Source organism: Artemia franciscana, chromosome 13, assembly GCF_032884065.1.
Source record: "Artemia franciscana chromosome 13, ASM3288406v1, whole genome shotgun sequence".
Lineage (NCBI taxonomy): Eukaryota > Metazoa > Arthropoda > Branchiopoda > Anostraca > Artemiidae > Artemia > Artemia franciscana.
This window is the reverse complement of record NC_088875.1, coordinates 6,334,088-6,352,870: the sequence shown is the minus strand read 5'-3', so window position 1 is coordinate 6,352,870 and position 18,783 is coordinate 6,334,088. Positions and strand designations below refer to the sequence as shown.

At 32.3% G+C, this 18,783-nt stretch overlaps 1 protein-coding gene across 3 annotated transcripts in view; it reads right to left on the bottom strand.

Annotated features, from left to right (window-relative positions):
- Positions 1 to 18,783, bottom strand: part of LOC136034446 (leucine-zipper-like transcriptional regulator 1) — a 187,701-nt gene that overhangs the window by 115,873 nt on the left and 53,045 nt on the right. For all 3 annotated transcript variants that reach the window (XM_065715626.1, XM_065715627.1, XM_065715628.1), the window contains 4 exons: positions 14,465 to 14,579; positions 10,445 to 10,608; positions 7,842 to 7,988; positions 4,502 to 4,667 (listed from right to left, as the gene is read on the bottom strand). In XM_065715626.1, the coding sequence (XP_065571698.1) occupies positions 4,502 to 4,667; positions 7,842 to 7,988; positions 10,445 to 10,608; positions 14,465 to 14,579 (592 nt within the window). The remainder of the gene's footprint in view (positions 1 to 4,501; positions 4,668 to 7,841; positions 7,989 to 10,444; positions 10,609 to 14,464; positions 14,580 to 18,783) is intronic.

Sequence of the window (18,783 nt, the reverse complement as noted above, 5' to 3'; positions counted from 1 at the left end):
AATAGTGTTATTGACTTGTGGGCCCCATACGGGACATGCATACTCTAAAATTGGTCGAATGTAAGTAAGATAGGCTATCCTTAGTTGTGTCACTGAAAAACCAAATCGACGCATTAGTATAAGTGTCCGCATCGCACTATTTGCCTTTTTGATAATTGTATCGACATGGAGGCTGAAAGAGCAGTCGATGCTAAACTTGACACCAAGCACTACTGCCGAAGATTCACTAGGATAAGGAGGAGGAGGGCACACAAAGTCTCTCTTCAGGGGATTAAAGCGAAGGATTTTAGTCTTTCCTTCGTTGATTTGGAGGCTGTTCGCAGTACATTCATCTTTGAAGTTTTTGATTATTTCGTTACAGAATTGGGGGACAGCCTCAGACTTCTCAACAATGTACTTCAGTAGGACTGACAAGTCGTCTACATACTTAAATCTTTCTTCATAGCCGGAAAGGATGAAATTTATCACTGCCAAAAACAGTAGACTAGCGAGCTTAGTACCTTGTGGGGCTCCGCATGTAAGCTCGACCCATTCGGAGTCGGTATCTCCTGGGAAAAGACTGTAAACGCACTGATAGCGGGCTTGTAAAAAATTGATCACTAAAAGGAGAATATGTTTTTGCGCACCCATGGTGCGTAGATTTGTGATAGCAAATTTTAGAAGTTTTACGAGTTCAGGTTGCTAGATTAAGCTTGAAAACAAATATTAAGAAGAGTAAGTCACTAAGGCTACGAATAAGTGAAGATGAAAAGGTGACTTTGGGTAACAAAAGATTGATCAGGTGGGTAGTTTCACATAGCTTGGTAGTATTTTTTAGTAAAGACGGTGAAGATTTTGAAATTAGAATAGCCAAGTCTCAGGGTGTTTTTTCACAACTAAAAAAAAACTCCTAAAGAATAGAAAGATGAGTGCACAAACCAAAATTAGAATATTGGAAGCTACAGTGATGACAGTGGTCAAATATGTGTCTGAAGCATAGGTGCTCCGAAAAGCGGACGAAGATTTGCTAGATATTTTCCAGAGAAATTGCCTACGGATTGTTCTGGGTACCCGGCTGACTGACCGTATTTCAAACAGTAGGCTTCATGCAAAGGTGGCTCAATTCCATTTTTTAAGGCCATAATAAGAAAAAAGTTGAGATGGCTAGGGCAAGTTCTAAGGATAAAGGATGATAGATTGCCAAAGATTGTCCTTTTCGACGAGCCGTCTAGGGCTAAACAGAAAACAATTCGTTCGCGGTTGGGGTGGGATGATGTCATAAAGAAAGATTTGAAGGTAATGCGAACTTCCTAGGAGGGCGTAAAGAGGGAGGCTTTGAGTAGGTTGGGTTGGAAGAGGACCGTGCGTAGCTTTTGCCTCAGGCGGCTTGGTGCTGCGGTGAGTTGTTAGTAGTAGTAGTGCTGCATAGCAACATGGTAAAATAGTAACAAACGGTACTAATAATAACCATAGTACCATATGCTACCTTTCATTTGATCTTGATTCATTCAGTTAACTACTTCCCTGGTCAACCTAAATAATCAATTCCTTCAGCATAGGAACAAAGGATCAGATTCATACATAGCCATCAGTCGGCCTACCCCTCGAAAATTTTCACTCCCCTCCCTCAAAAACTTGAAGAATTTGGGCCTACAATCATACCTTTGGAGGGTTGGAAATTATTTTGTAGCTAAAATTTTGGCTCTACAAGCCCAAATATACTCACAGTTCTTTGGAACGAAAATGCTCCATTTATTAATAGCTTTATAATTAAATCCACAGATTTATCAGGACCCTGTCCAAGCGAACACAGACGTGCATCTTGGCCATGGTGAAGTGAAGGAGGGAAAGGGGCAAAGAAAAACAAAGGAATAGGCATACTATATGGGAAGTTTGCTTTACTGCCCTATAATGAAAACAATGTACATGTCGGAATTTTGGGAAAGGAGGCCTGACAATAGAACTCTGCCCTTTCCCAGCCCACATGTCTATTTCTATAACCTAGTAGGGCTTGAAAAGCCCCACGTGGGAAATGCATAAACTAAATTTTATCAAATTTACTGCCATTTGACTACCAATCGTTCATTTAAAGAAAAGGAAGAAGAATCAGCTTTGCGGATTTACAGAAATAAGGAATTCCATGATCTCAGAAAGCATATCAAAATCGAAAAATAATCAGACAGTTCGTGGCAACGAACTGTAGTAAGGAGCGACCCGGCTCAATAGAAACCAAAACTCTAAAAAAATGGAATTTTGATACCAATAGCTACATCAAAAGAATCGAATTTTAATGCTGATTTTAAATATATAAGTTTCATCAAGTTTACTCTTACGCATCAGAAGTTACGAGCCTGAGAAAATTTGCGTTATTTTAGAAAATAGGGAGAAACACCACCTAAAAGTCATAGAATCTTAACGAAAATTACACCATCAGATTCAGCGTATCAGAGAACCATACTGTAGAAGTTTCAAGCTCCTATCTACAAAAATGTGGAATTTTGTATTTTTTGCCAGAAGGTAGATCACGGATGCGTGTTTATTTGTTTGTTTTTTGTTGTTTTTTTCCCAGGGGAAATCGTATCGACCCAGTTGTCCTAGAATGTTGCGAGAGAGCTCATTCTAACGGAAATGAAAAGTTCTAGTGCCCTATTTAAGTGACCAAAAAATTGGAGGGCACCTAGGCCCCCTCCCACGCTAATTATTTTCCTAAAGTCAACGGATCAAAATTATGAGATAGCCATTTTATTCAGCGTAGTCGAAAAACCTTATAACTATGTCTTTGGAAACGACTTACTCCTCCACAGTCCCCGTGGGAGGGGCTACAAGTTACAAACTCTGACCAGTGCTTACATATATTAATGGTTATTGGGAAGTGTACAGGCGTTTCAGGAGGATTTTTTGGTTGGGGGGGGGGGGGGGGGTTGAGAAGAGGGGGATATACTGGGGGAACTTTCCATCGAGGAATTTGTCATGGGGGAAGAAAATTTCCATGAAGGGAGCGCAGGATTTACTAGCATTATTTAAAAAAAAACAATGAAAAAATAAATATGAAAAAGTTCTTTTCAGCTGGAAGTAAGGAGCAGCATTAAAACTTAAAACGAACAGAAATTATTACCCATATGAGGGGCTCACCTCCTCCTAATACCTCGCTCTTTGCGCTAAAGTATTTTTAGTAATGTCAACTATTTATTCAACGGCTTTTGTGATTCAGGGGTCATTCTTAATGAATTGGGACAAAATTTAAGATTTAGTGTAAAGAGAGAGGTACTGACGAGGGGGCGAACCCTCTCATATGTGTAATAAAAACATGAGAATAAAAAATTCTTTACGTAAGCTAATTTATAAGTTACGTATATCTTTTACTAATAAGAAGATTCGTAAAAAATTAAAAGTTCTAGTTGCCTTTTTAATTAACCAAGAAATTGGAGGGCAACTAGGCTTCCTCCCCCGCTCTTTTTTTCTCAAAATCATGCAATCACAATTATGAGAAAGCCATTTAGCCAAAAAAAAAAAATATGCAAATTTCGTTTTAATTATTCCTCTGCGGAGAGCCAAAATCAAAACATGCATTGATTCAAAAACGTTCAGAAATTAAATAAAAAAACAAGTTTTTTTAACGGAAAGTAAGGAGCGACATTAAAACTTAAAACAAACAGAAATTACTTCGTATATGAAAAGGGCTGCTTCCTCATCAACGCCCCGCTCTTTACGCTAAAGTTTTTTACTGTTTTAAAAAGAAGAGTTGAGAGAAAGAGTTGAGCTAAACAAACTTTAGCGTAAAGAGTGGGGCGTTGATGAGGAAGCAGCCCCTTTCATATACGAAGTAATTCCTGTTCGTTTTAAGTTTTAATGTCGCTCCTTACTTTCAGTTGAAAAAACTTGTTTTTTTTATTTAATTAAAATAAAGAAGATATCCATAAATTCAAATACACAGAGGGCACAAAGGATACAAGAATTGGAGAGAAAGAAAGTTACACAATCAAATACAGAACAAACTAATTTCAATTGCTGTTGACTTTAAAGATATAAGAATTGGTATGATGGGGACAGATACCTTCTCGGGACATACTTTAGCCTTTAGACTCATCCCTGAAAGTTTCATTTTCCTAACCTAACCCCTTTCCCAGGTAGCCAAAAGTCAATCAACTAGAATTTTACCACTGAGCAAAAGGATTTGTTAAAATAGGAACTAAAATACTCTTTTCATTAGTTGGTTTGGATGACTTGATTGAAATGACCTTAAAATTCCTTTTCGTGCTTAAATAACCATAAAACACGAATTCCTTTGATATTTTATATACAAAAAAAACTACTCATAGTCTTTCATAGATTTTCATAGGCACGTTTAGTGCTCGAAAACATGGCTAAGGTATTTCTTAATATACCCGAATTATAGCCCTTTAACAGGATTTATATCCCAAACTTTCTGAACAAAACTATTTCCCTTAGATCCGCACATCCAGCGAAGTTTCTGGGTACATCCCTGACTGCATATGCTACAAAATTTAAGCAATACTCAAACCTGAAAGCGATACATTTCGCCAGAGCGGATGTTGTTGTCAACTGTCCCTCCGAAGACGAACATGGCATCACCTATGGCAGCTGCCGCGTGAAAAACTCGACCACTGGGAATATGAGAATCATTTGATGGCACAATACTTTCCCAAGTTTGAGTATCCAAATCGTAACTGTAAATTAGCATTATCAGGAATTAATACACTTCAAAAGAGAAACGAATCCGTTCAATTAGTCACTTTTCGGATTCGGCTATATGTTTGGAGCAATTGCAATCATCGTGGCCAATGGCTATAACTCGCTTTAAAGTGTATTGTTCAAAGATAGAAACATATTTCCGATAATAGAATGAATGATTCTTGCAATGTCTGGGCGAATTGTCAAATGAATTGCCCTGCAGTTTTAAATGAACTAGGGTATTGTAGCAGCAATGGCGGTTCTAGTCTCTCTTGCGCCAAGGGCAAAATCATGATTAGCCCCCCCCCCCCCCATCTTCTAAAAAATTGTTCATTTGTTAATATGATTATCTATACTTCATAAATTAATCAATGATTTATTTTTTAATTAATTAGTTTACTATTTAAATTACCGTAATATATAAGGTAATATAATAATTACCTTAATTTAATTATTTTGCTTATGATTGTTTAACTAATAAAAACAATTTTTCATTTGAATACAAAATGAGAGTACTTTTCAAACGTAAAATTCAAATTTTACTAATTGCCTTCAAAATAAACTTTATTTTTTTCAATTTAATTTCAAGTTTAATTTCTTGCTGATTTTTCGCCCTTTTTTCTCAATATAGTCACAACTGCTATAAAACTTAAATAACCACCCATGGAATAGTTTTCGTTAAAAATTTAATCGAGTTCCACCATCTTTTCAGGATATATGTTGTATCCGGATCCGGCTATATTTTGGAGCAATCGGAATCACCATTGACTATTACTTTAATTGGCTTTGGAGTGTGTTGCTCAAAGATACGACCGCATTTTAGATAGTAGAAGAAATGAGTCATATAATGTCTAAACGTATTGTTAAATGAATTGCCTTGCAGAGTTAAATAAACTAGGGTATTGTGCCAGCAAAGGTGGTTCTGGCCTCTCTTGCGCCAGGGGCAAAATCTTGATTAGCACCTCCATCCCTTCCTGTCTCCCACAAAATTTTCATTCAGTAGCAAAAATATTTTGAGTTTGCTAATTAATCAATAATTTCTTTTTTGATTAATTAGTTTATTATCTTAATTTTTTAATTACTACTAACTATTTTAATTTGGCTATTTTAATTATTGTCATTCAATTAACAAAAATAATTTATACTCCACTAAAAATAAATTTGAGAATGCTTTTCACCCGTAAAAATTCAAATGTTACTAATCGCCTTCAAAAATAAAGTTAAACCTTTTTAAAGCTGTTTGGTGGTATATGTTTTTAGCTTAATTTTTGCTAATTTAACCCTTTTTTCAAATTAGTACCCACTACTAAACGATAATTGAATATCTGTATATAGAGTCTTTTTCATTAAACGTAATTACCTAATTCCACCATTTTCTCAAAATATTGGGTCTTTTTCATTAAATTTATTTTCCGAATTCCACTGTATTCCTCAAAATATTGTGTCTTTTAAATTAAATTTATTTAGCTAATTCCACCATTTTCCTCAAAGTATGGGGTCTTTTTCATTAGATTAATTTACCGAATTCCACCATTTTCCTCAAAATATGGGGTCTTTTTCATTAAAGTTAATTACCAATTCTAATATTTTTTTTTAAGAAAATACAGGGTTGTATAAGTTTCCGCTTAACCAATTCAAGCAGTCAGATTTCCATAACTGCATGATGGGCCTTTTTTATTAAATTTAATTACCAAATTCCACTTTTTTTTTAAATATACAGGGTTGTGTAAGTTTTTGCTTTGCCAATTCAAACAATCAGATCTCCATAACTGCATATGGGCTGGGGTATATTTCATTAAATTTAGTTACCGAGTTCCTCTAATTTTTTATAGGGTTGTATAAGTTTCCGCTTAAAAAGTTCAGACAATTAGATTTCATTATCGCTGTCCTTACTACTTATGAACTTGGTTTATGGAATGGTTTCACTTACGAAAAGTTTGTGTCAATTTAGTGAATATTATAAACTATAGTAATATTCGGTATACAAATAGGCAAATAGGGTTTTCCATACAAATAGGATTGAATACTATTGAAAACGGTCTCCGAGATCTGACTGATCATGCTATCTTAGACTAAAATGTTGCATCAGGTAAGTGAGGATATAAAAGATGATTTGAATTAAATTTATGAAAGTGGAGTCATCACATCCATTATAGGGCAAATTACAAAAAAAAAACAAGATTGTAGTAAAAAAAAAGGTAGCACGAAAAAAAGTTGGACCGACGAAATTCTTGGACCGTCGTAAGACGAACAACTGCGAAAGCATTTGCCAAGAATGTGTTCATTAATCAAGACCGAAAGTAAGACGTTCGACACCGATCAGATACCGCCCTAGTTCTATCCGCAAACGATGCCAACCAGCGATCCGCGGACGCCCTAAAAAAATAATCAATTTAGCACCAAGAGCCACTAGGCTATTGATGCATCCTAGGGGTTCGTATTTGAGACAGAGATAAAAGGCAACTTGTATTAAATTTATGAAAGTGGAGTCATCACATCCAATATAGCGAAAATTCAAAAAAAAAGAAACAAGATTGTAGTAAAAACAAAGTAGCACGAAAAGAAGTTGTGCACCAATAGTTCTACTTTAGTTTTTATGTACGATACAGCATTGTTAGTTATAAAATTTACAATAAATGTTTAGCTCAGTATTAAATACTGGCCCATCATTTCAGGGTTTGTGATAAATATATAGCGGTTTTCGTAAAAAAAAAAAAAAAAAAAAAAAAAAAAAAAAAAAAAAAAAAAAAAAAAAAAAAAAAAAAAAAAAAAAAAAAAAAAAAGATCATTGAGACAATTTATCAGTCAAAAATATTTCGATTTTTTTTTGTCTTTTATGCCGTGGGGAAATTGTAACCAAGAAATTATAAAAATAAAAGAATCTTTTCTTCTAGAAATATTTCTATCAAATGTTAAATACGACATTTTATCTTAAATATTAAACCTTAAATACTATTAAATCTAAAGTCTAAAATTAAATCTGAGATCTGGAACTTTACAAAATTTCTTTTTTATTGCATTCCAACATTCTATGCAAGCGATATGACCAAAGCCATACAACAGAGTATTTATAGAACTTAATTAACTTAATCTTCAATTTTCAAACAGGGATGAAAGCGCAATTTTTGAAAGCAAAATGAAAACAACCACAGAAAAAAAAATATACAAACCGATACAAGTCATTGGGCAAGGTATTGTCAGCAGCCCCTCCAAAAACATAAAGATGCCTATCATAGGCAAGCATAGTATGACCATATCGACGTGTCGGAGGAGGAGGTGCACATCGAAGAATGTGATCAGATGATAACTTAATCCATCTATAATAAAGGAAAATTAAGACGTTTTTTCTAACGTTTTTAACAAAATTTGTTACACAATTTTTTTTTTTTGTTTTCAACACTTTCGTCTTCATATACTAGCAAAAAATATTAGCTTTCATTATGATGGAGTTTCAAAAGCAAATTGAATTGTCGCCGGGGTAATCCATCTATTATAAAGGAAAATTAAGCCGTTTTTTTCAACGTTCTAATAAAATTTGTTAGATACATTTTTTTCGTTTTTAACACTTGCACCTCCACGAGCAAGCAAAAATGATAGCTTTCATTGTGAAGGGGTTTCTCAAACAAATCGAATTGTCGCCGGGGTATTTAAAGAGCAAAATTCAAAATCTGCATTAAAGCAAGATTATCATTATCTACACTAAAAGGATTTGAAGAGAAACTATGACTGATAAAATTTCTTGAGGTTAAAAGAATAAAAAAGGTTAAAATTTTTTCTTGAGGTTAAAAGAATAAAAAATTCTTTTTTAGTTCCCTAAAAATAGACAAAACTGTGACAAAACTTTGATCACAATGATCCATTGCCCCCCCCCCCCTCCTTTAAAAAATAATCAATTTAGCACCAAGAACCACTAGGCTATTGATGCATCCTTGGGGTTGGTATTTGAGACGGAGAGAAAAGGTGATTTGCATTAAATTTATGAAAGTGGAGTCATCACATCCAATATAGCGAAAATTCAAAAAAAAAGAATCAAGATTGTAGTAAAAACAAGGTAGCACGAAAAAAAATAGGAAAATCAATTTGAGATGCTTTTCATCCGTAAGAATTCAGATGACACTAATCGCCCTCAAAAATAAAGCTATAACTTTTTACAGCTGTTTGGTGGTGTCTTAGCTTAATTTTTGCTGATTTAACTCTTTTTTTCAAATTAGTATATCTTATATCTATTTTATACCTTTTTGTTTCTATTTCATATTTAATTTATATCCTATTCCTATTTCATACTTTTTAGAAATTCTTCCTCGGTAGAGTCATTATGCCCATCATTATTTCTCCCATCTTGAGAAAGCCAGCCTCAGACCGGTAAGGGCCGGCAAAAAAGTATCCCTAGACAGGATTGCCACTAAAACCAAAGGAACAGCATAACAATCACCAAAATTTAATGAAAATCATCAAAGTGACTGCATCTACTTCAAACCTATTATAAAAACTATTCAATTTCCGATATTTGCATCTTTACGTCGGTATATAGGCTACTCCTTGATTTTTAATAGTCAAACTATCTTTATTGTCAAAACCAAGTTTTTAATTGTTCATAGCTGGTATACGTCAGGGATTTTAGAGGGATATATATAAACACTTACTTTTCAGCAGTATTTGGTGGGGTTCAGTGAATGACTAACTAATGAAATCTAATTTAGCAGTTACAAATTTTAGTTTCAAGCTATCTTTTCACGGACCTATTATATAAACATACCAATAGCTCAGAACATTTTTCTTTGCGTTTTTCGTTCAAACCTTATTTTTGGTGGAACTTTGAGGTTTTGAATAAATGGTTAGCTTCATAATCTACTTTAGCGCTATTATAAAACAGATGGTGGTGTCGTTTACGTAGAAGTTGGAATATTTTTAAATTTTCGATGTACTTATTTTACGATGGTACATGCACACTGAATTTCAGTAGTCAAACCATCCAATTCATAACCTCGTTTATTTTAATGACAGATCTAAAGTCAAACTGGCCGGTCATGACTAAAACAAAGAAAGAGAGAAAAAAAAAAAAAAAAAACTAAAACGATGCCGATATTTTGCCTGTATGCAGCAAGGCGTCTTCAACACTAATGGCAAAGTTAAAACCTAAAATAGTCTATAAAATCTAAAACTAAGTAAAGTCTTTTATATAAATTATTGTTTAGTTTATACAATATAAACATATATAATATACACATATATATATAATACATATATATATATATATATATATATATATATATATATATATATATATATATATATATATATATATATATATATAATATACACATATATAATATAATATAATCAATATAATATTGGTATAGTTTAAATAATATATTATATATATTTTTAGTAATATGATATTTATGGTTTATATATATATATATATATATATATATATATATATATATATATATATATATATATATATATATATGTATATATATTTATGGTTTATATATATATATATATATATATATATATATATATATATATATATATATATATATATATATATATATATATATATGTATAGGGTTAGTACAATTGCGATTGAATGGGAACACTGGAACGACTTGGATAAAATGAAAGAAAATTAATGTAAAATTAATTATTTTGCAGCAGTGGCAGCAGAGGAAGCTAACGAAAGGATTATTTCGGAACAAAATAATCTAAGATAATTCCCTAATATTTGTTTTGCATTATTTTTTTTCTTTTTCTTATAGAAAATACTTGCTTTGTTTCTTCAAAATTGAACTGAAAAAGACTGTTGGTCATTTTTGCACCAGAATGACCACTAAAAATAAACATTGAATTTCTTGTCACTGCCAAGGGAAAATTACAGCATGTCGGAGGACATTCCCCAGTTTGAACAACTTGCTCCCAAGTTCGTACCTCTCCCTGAAAAACAAGTATAGCTTATTAATTGATAGAATATAGGATAATTAGCTAAGTGGGCTAGATAGTTATTTTAGTTGATTTATTTCGTCACAGTACATCGGCAATCAGTTTATTTTTGCAACTAACAAACATATACATTGATTAAATAGGATTCATTTTTTACAAACTGTCTTCTATTATTGAAATATTTGTAAAAATAAATTAACTAAAAGTAATTCATTAGATAAATTATTTTATTACATGATATTACAAATTATTTCACTGAATTAGTTTTTTTTTAATTTATCATATTAAAATTACAAATACTATACATGTTCACAATATTGATTTCAGCACATTTATTTAAATACCTCCTATTTAACCTATTTAGATTTACCTCCTATTTATCTATTTAGATTCAATACCATCTATTTAGATTTTGACCAAAATGTTTTCTAGCGTATTTAATAAAATTAATTTACATTTAATAAAAATGTATTTTGTTAGACTCACTAATGATAACTAACAATTTTAACGATGAAAACTTTAATACTGTGGTTCCAAATCAATTTTAAGTTAGAAGCTATACAACAACTTGTCAAATTTTCAGAGTTAAAACAACTTCATAAAACTAATTTTATTAAAACTAAATTCTTTTAAATTTTAGCCTTAACCAAAACCTTTTTGACTCACAATACCTTTTCAGCTTAGCCAACTTGGAAATAAAAGTGCTATTTCAAACAGTACAATTAGTCAATTCGCAAGTCATAGGGTACTGCAGGGTACTGCAAAAGGGTACTCAAAAGGGTGCTGCAGGACTCTTTAAAAGAGCACAGGAAAAAAGAGCACACGTAAAAGAGGAAAATTCAGCACTTTAGCATAATTTTGATAAAAATTAGAAACTACTATCGCTAATCACTGTGCAAAACTGCCCAGTAAAACTATAAATTTTCAAAATAAGTAATTCTGATTAGAATATCAGATTATCAATTAACAAATATTAATTAAAAAAAATATATATTAAAGCAACACTTTAAGCCCCTTGGATACACAACGTCTTTTTAACATATCCAAATATTTCAAATGAATGATCTATATAAAATATTTCAAATATTTCATGGAAATGATCTGATTAATGATGTAAGGAATACAACGCGATCGGGGCATGTGACAAGACACATAGGCACGAGAATTTGGAATGCATTCCCAGAGTATATAAGGGAGTCAGAGAGTCTCCCACAGCTTAAGCACCGGTTAAAAATGCATTTTTTGAATGATAAATGATCAGGATGGTGAAGGGAAGCGTATTGAATGACAGTGGGCTATCCAGAATTTTTCAGGTCTGAGTAATTATTTGGAGTGGTGTATGTATATTTGTATGTGTATGTGTATGTATGTGTATGTGTATGTATATGTATATGTGTATGTATTTATGTATGTATATGTGTATATATATATATATATATATATATATATATATATATATATATATATATATATATATATATATGCTAAAATCACCAATAACAAATCATCGAGCAATATATGTATATTTGTAAGTGTATGTATATGTATATATGTATGTATATGTATTTATGAATGTATATGTATATATATTTATTATATGTGTATGTGTGTGTGTGTGTATGTGTGTATATGTTTATATATACACTTTTTTTTTCTTTTTTTTTCTTTTTCTTTTTCTTCTTTTTTTGTGTATTTAATGAGTTAGTATTATTGATGATTAAAGTAAAATGAATGTAGTCGCTATTACAGGCCAGAACAGCCTTTTTGTGACTAATTGATATGTATATGATATAAAGGTTTTAAATAAAAATTTACCTACCTACCTAGAAAGTATAATTTCAAAATCGAAATGTCACGATGTGAGGAAGCCACAGCTCATTGGTACTAGAAGGCAAACAAATAGTTTGGGGAACAGATAAGAGAGAGACTTCAGACCGTCTTTCCAATATATCCCCGAGATTGAAACGAAAGCATGATTTTAAAATGCCATATACTGATACGAGCAACTGACTGACCAGACTGACTGGCTGGCTGTATTTCAAACAGTAGGTTGTATGAAAGGTGTGATTCAATTCCACATTCTAGGGCTATAATGAGAGAAAGGTTGAGATGGCTAGGGTACGTTCTGCGGATGAAGGATGACAGATTGCCAAAGATTGTCCTTTTCAGCCAACCGTCTAGGGCTAAACAGAAAGCAATTCGTCCGCGATTGGGATGGGAGGATGTCGTAAGGGGATATTTAAGGAAAATGGGAACTTCCTGGGAGGTTACAAAGAGGAAAGTTTTAAATAGATTGGGATAGAGGAGGAGCGTGCATAGCTGTGTTGACCTCATACGGCTTGGTGCTGTGGCAAATTTTTAACAGTAGCAGTATTTTTTGCTTTTAAATTTTTACATTCAATATCTTTATTTTATATTATGCTCTTTATATGATTTGTTATATTATAAACTTTAATTTCATAAAATACGGAAATTTTATAAGTAAACTATAACACGATGTTCAAAAAATAGAATTCATGTGATACAATGTGTCGAATTTTTCTCAGATTGAAAACAAAACGCAAGAGAAGAATTTGAACTTCTGATTTGTAGATTTTATCAACAATATAACAATCAAAACATATAACAATCAAGCGACACTGTGTTATAATTTATACATATAACAATAATATAAACATATAATATATATAATATATAAATATATAATATAATATATAAATATAATATTATATATAATAATATATAAATATAAACATATAATATATAATATATAAACATATAATATAAACATATAAACATATAACAATCAAGCGACTTTGTGTTATAAGTTAAACATATAACAATAATATAAACATATAATATAAACATATAACATATAATATAAATATAAACATATAATATATATAATATATAAATACATAATATAATATATAAATATAATATAATATATAATAATATATAAATATAAACATATAATATATAATATATAAACATATAAACATATAACAATCAAGCGACACAGTTGCACTGAATGAGTCAAATTTAAATTTAAGTTATTTCTTGTTGAGTATTCTCGAAAAAAGGGTCCTTACATAAGCAACGACGCTTTTGTTTATTTTAAACAAATTTTGCCAACTGAAAAAAAAAGCATCTTTCAACTCAACAGAACCAAATACTAACATTAAAATTTGTATTTTTGCAATTTTTATGGATTCATTTTTTTTTCATCAGGAAATGTAAAATCTAGCTTCCTAAGCGAAATTGTCAAATAATTTACTCCTCTCAAAAAATAGCTTGTTTCCAATTAAAAGGCTTAAGGTTTTTGACTTTGAGAAAGAAATGCAACGGTATTACAACCGTAGAAAAACATTGATAAATACTTCCAAAAATCTATTAGTAAAAAAGTAGTATCATCTGTGCACAAGAAAGAAACACTAATTACACATTCCACATTTCAAATGTTCAATAATTGGAATATTCAGATTTAGGAAGATTTCGGATAAAATCATCCAACTATTTCTTTGTTAATTAGAAACTTACAGCATCGCCACTCTATTTCTTTGTCACTTGGAAATTTACTGCAAACAGAATTTCCGTTTAGCCCAATTCAATCATAGGAATAATACAATATAAATTGATTGGCGTGTATTTAATTATTTTATTCGGGGTTATTCTACATAAGAGGGGGGAGGGGGTTGCCATACCGATAGGCCAATCTTTAAACTAAAGTTTTTCAGCTTAAATTTTGAATAAGACCTCTGCCTATTTTTTACAACTAAATTAACTTCTAAAATATATAGTTAAAAAATTATAAATAACATATAAAATAAGCAATGCTAAAAAAAATTACTGTTAGAGGTATTGTCCACATATCGTTCAGACGAGCATTTCCATCGTATCCAGCAAATATCCACAATTTGTTATCATACACAGCCGCTCCGTGGGCAGATCTTGGCACAGGAGTTCTACAAAAGTTCACAAAATAAAATTTCTAGTAATGCCTGGATGAAATTTTAATTTTAATTTTGGACAAAATTTCCACAAGAATTTTAATAATTGTTGTACTTAAGTACTTAGGATTGATGGGTACGAGGAATATTATTCAAATTAGTATATGGAAAACTTTGCTCAATATTGACTGTCTTTTGACGTGAAATATACATTTTTTTTTGTCTTTTTTATTCATTTTTCAAAGCAGAATCGTGGAAGGAGAGAACAATATTGTGTATGTTGTGTTTCAGTCTTTACTGCTTTCACTATGACCAGAAACTGCCAAAATCTTGCAAAAAAATTTGACAAGTGATTAGGTGACAAAAATACAAATGATTTATTAGAATTATAAAAGTGAAAACATTTTATTTTTTCAGTAGAGTGAAAATTATGTTCTGGCCTTGGGAAGGCATAGGGGTTTTGAACCCTACTCATGTTAATTTCTGCTTGTTTTGAGTTTCACTCGGTTACTTATTGTAATTTCTGTTCGTTTTGGATTTCATTTATTTGTCAATGCTGACTTGTAGTTTTTCGCTTGGTAGATTTTTTTTTATTTAGTTTTTGCTCATTTTTGGCTTATTAGAGTTCTTTACTTTTCTTTGAAAAACTAATTTTGTGGAAAAGTTTCTTTTGATTATTTTCTGTTCGTTTTATATTGACATAGTCTTTTCAGGGAAAACAAAAAATGATAGTTTAAGTCTTTTCAGGTTTTCTTCAAGAATTTATAGTTTGGCCTGCTATTTGTATGCCAAAGAAGATTTTTCAACAATTTTTAACAGCATACATCCTTTTAAAAATCTCAACCCAAATAGTGGTATTTAATTCAGACCTCCTTTAGTTGACCTGAAATAGAAAACTTGATTCCATTCGCAAAAAAATCTACGTATGCTCTTTGACAGCTAGGATACACTTACACTCTCTTGACTGTTAAATTTGAAAAAAAGTAGCAATAGAAATAACTCCGAAAGCTTGAACATAATACCCCCAGTCGTTCTTGGGATACTACTGAAATGCCTCATTGGAAATTAGCTTTAACACAGACCTTTTGGTTTGATTTTAAGTCGAGATTGAGTTTTCAAACGTAATGGGCAAATTGCAAACCGTGAGGGGTTGACCAAAGCAATAGTCTTAGAGACTGAACAAAATGACTATTTTAAATTTAGATTAGAAGTGTTGGAAAATTATGAGCTAAAGAGGAGGGCTGATTGCTCTCCAATCACTTTTGACTCTTAAAAAGGGTACTAGTACTTCTAGTTTCCATCCAAATTAGCTCCTTTAAAATATCAATGATATTACTTGGTATGACGGAGCAGCAGAGCCTATGATATTCCTTATATGCCTTTTTAATACTTGCATGCGTATAGTTTTTTCGTTTAATTGAAACTCCACCTAAACGCTTCAACTTATGCCCCTAAGTGTCATTAGTCACAGTTACCGTAGAATTACTACCAAGCTGGCATGTACGCAGGGGGGGCCTTCGGGACCGCCCCCCCCCTGTGATTTTTCGAAATATTTAATTTCCCCATGGTTTTATGGGATTTCTGGCAAAACTAGGACATTTTTTAAGAATCTAGATACATTTATGAAGCTTTTTTTGGGATTTTACAGCATGCAATTATCTGATCAAGTCACTGCCCAATTATTAACCCATTTTACCCATTTTCTTTCTAACTTTTTACCCTCTTTGAAGTAATTAGCGATTGTACTGTTATTTTGTTTTGTAAAAAGAGTTTGCTTTCCACAGCAAAATATAATTATCCTTGATATTATGGCGTTTTCACGATAAAGTACAGCTTTTAATGGATCAATTTTGGAAACTATAATTTTTCATTAAAATCGACGTTTTTGCAATAGAAGAACTACCCCCACAGCACCCATATTGCACTATTAACCCTAAAATTTCCCTTTTAGTGAGATATAATAGATTAATCACTGGTTCTAAATCGCTAAAAACATAACCTGAGTCTAAAACGTACTTTTGAGGCCTCAGTCTCCTTCCCCCATCCGCTACAATACTACTGATTAAAGTTAATCTGTATTTTCCGATATACGTGCTTTTTGCATTAATTTAGTTACTATAAAAAAAGTGCTAGTTTATATCTGCTGTTTTGAAGGTTTTGCCCCCCCCCCAAAAAAAATAAATTCCTGCGTACGTGCCTGCTACCAAGGTATACACATAGTGTCTTCTGGTTAGTTGAAAATCTGTCAAAACTTGCCCTGTGCGATCTAACTTAATAATACAAGCCGATATTGTGACATTGCTTTGTCATCCTTTTGACAATCTACATAATCATAGTTTGTTTTGATTTAGTTCAGCTTCCACCTAAATAGTCCTTGAAAGCTCACATTAATACCCTTAGCTTTGGTTTAATACCCTTAGCTTGTGTATCAATACCCTTAATACATTAATACCCTTAGCTTGTGTAGTAGCATTAGCAGCAGTATGTAAATAGCGCCTTTTTTCAGCATCCCCTTCAATACAAGATTAAATTTTTAACTTAACACTATCAGACGGTCCTTTAACATTGCTGATACCCCTCTTCACAAGCTATGTCGGCATATTGAGTTTCGATTTATTTCAACAAAGTTACAATATTGTCGAAAACTTTCGCCTTAATACTCATACTTATTAGTAGTATTAGTACCACAAGTAGTTATAGTAGTAGCAGTAGGAGTAGAGTTTATAGTAGTAGTCTTAGTTTTAGTAACACTAGTATTATGAAACAAATATTGTCTTTTGGTTAGTTTAACATTCCCCCCCCCCTCCCCAAGAGGCGTTGTAGGTTTTAATTTCACATACAAAACTATTCCTAAGATATTTCTGTTTTACCTTTTTGACAACCTGCATACGGATGACAGGTTGTCATCGGTATAACAGAAACTCTTGAAATATTCTCTAAGAATTTCATAATCATACCCTTAGGCATAGTTGTAATAGTATTAACAGGAGTAGTATAACCACTCAGCTTAATATAATTAGCCATTGCTACGATATTGTCGATTTGCTCTTTTTTAACCTGTATATTCATATACTTTTGAAATTTTCATCTTAATGCCCTTAACCTTACAAGTAGTTGCGATAGAAGTAGTAATTGGAGCAATAGTAATAACAGTAGTGAAACTAGTAAATGTTGCAATAGCAGTAGTATTAGTAGTAGTGTGCATATATTGCCTTTCGATCAATTGATATTCCCCTTCAAGTACTCGCTGAGAGTTTTAACTTAATACACGAATCAATTCTTAAGATACGCTATTTTGACAATCTAAATGCACATACTCTCTTTTGTTAGTTCGAATTTGCCATCAATATTCTCTCAAATTTTACCTTCATAGACTTAGCCTTAATTTTACTATTATCACAGTAGTTTCGGTGGTAGTAAAAGTATTTGCAGTGTTAGTGTTGTATTAGTAATAGCAGTAGCAGCAGTATCAATAGTAGTAGTAATAAATTAATTGGGCCTTTTGGTCAATTGAACATACCACTCCAAAAAGCGGATGAAAATTTACTAGATGTTTTCCAGAGAAATTGCCTACGGATTGTTCGGGGTACCCGGCTGACCGACCGTATTTCAAACAGTAGGTTGTACGAAAAATGCGGTTCAATCCCGCTTTCTAGGGCTATTATGAAAGAAAGGTTGAGATGGCTAGGCCAAGTTCTGCGTATGAAGGATGACAGATTGCCGAAGATTGTCCTTTTCGGCCATCTATATGGGGCTAAACAGAAAGCAGGTCGTCCGTGTCTGGGTTGGGAGGATGTCATAAATAAAGATTTAAAGGAAATTGATATTTCCTGGGAGGGTGTAAAGAGGGAGGCCATGAATACATTGGGTTGAAGGAGAAGCGTGCGTAGCTGTGTTGGCCTCAGGCGGCTTGGTGCTGCGGTGAGTTATTAGTAGTTAGAAGTAGTACTTCCAGAAATAGTGCTTATACGGCCCTATAAGCAATCTGTATAAACATAGTACGTTTTGATTTAGCCCAAATTTCCCCCACAATGTTTACTAAGATATTTTTTTTCAATATCCTTAGCCTTAGTAGTACTCACTACAAGAGTATTAGTTTTAGTGATAGTATTGATAGTAGTAATAGTACTTGTGGTAGCAGTAGAAGCAGCAGTAGCTGTAGTAGTAGCAGCGTGCAAATATTGCCTTTTTGGTCAATTGATCATGTCCCTTATCATTT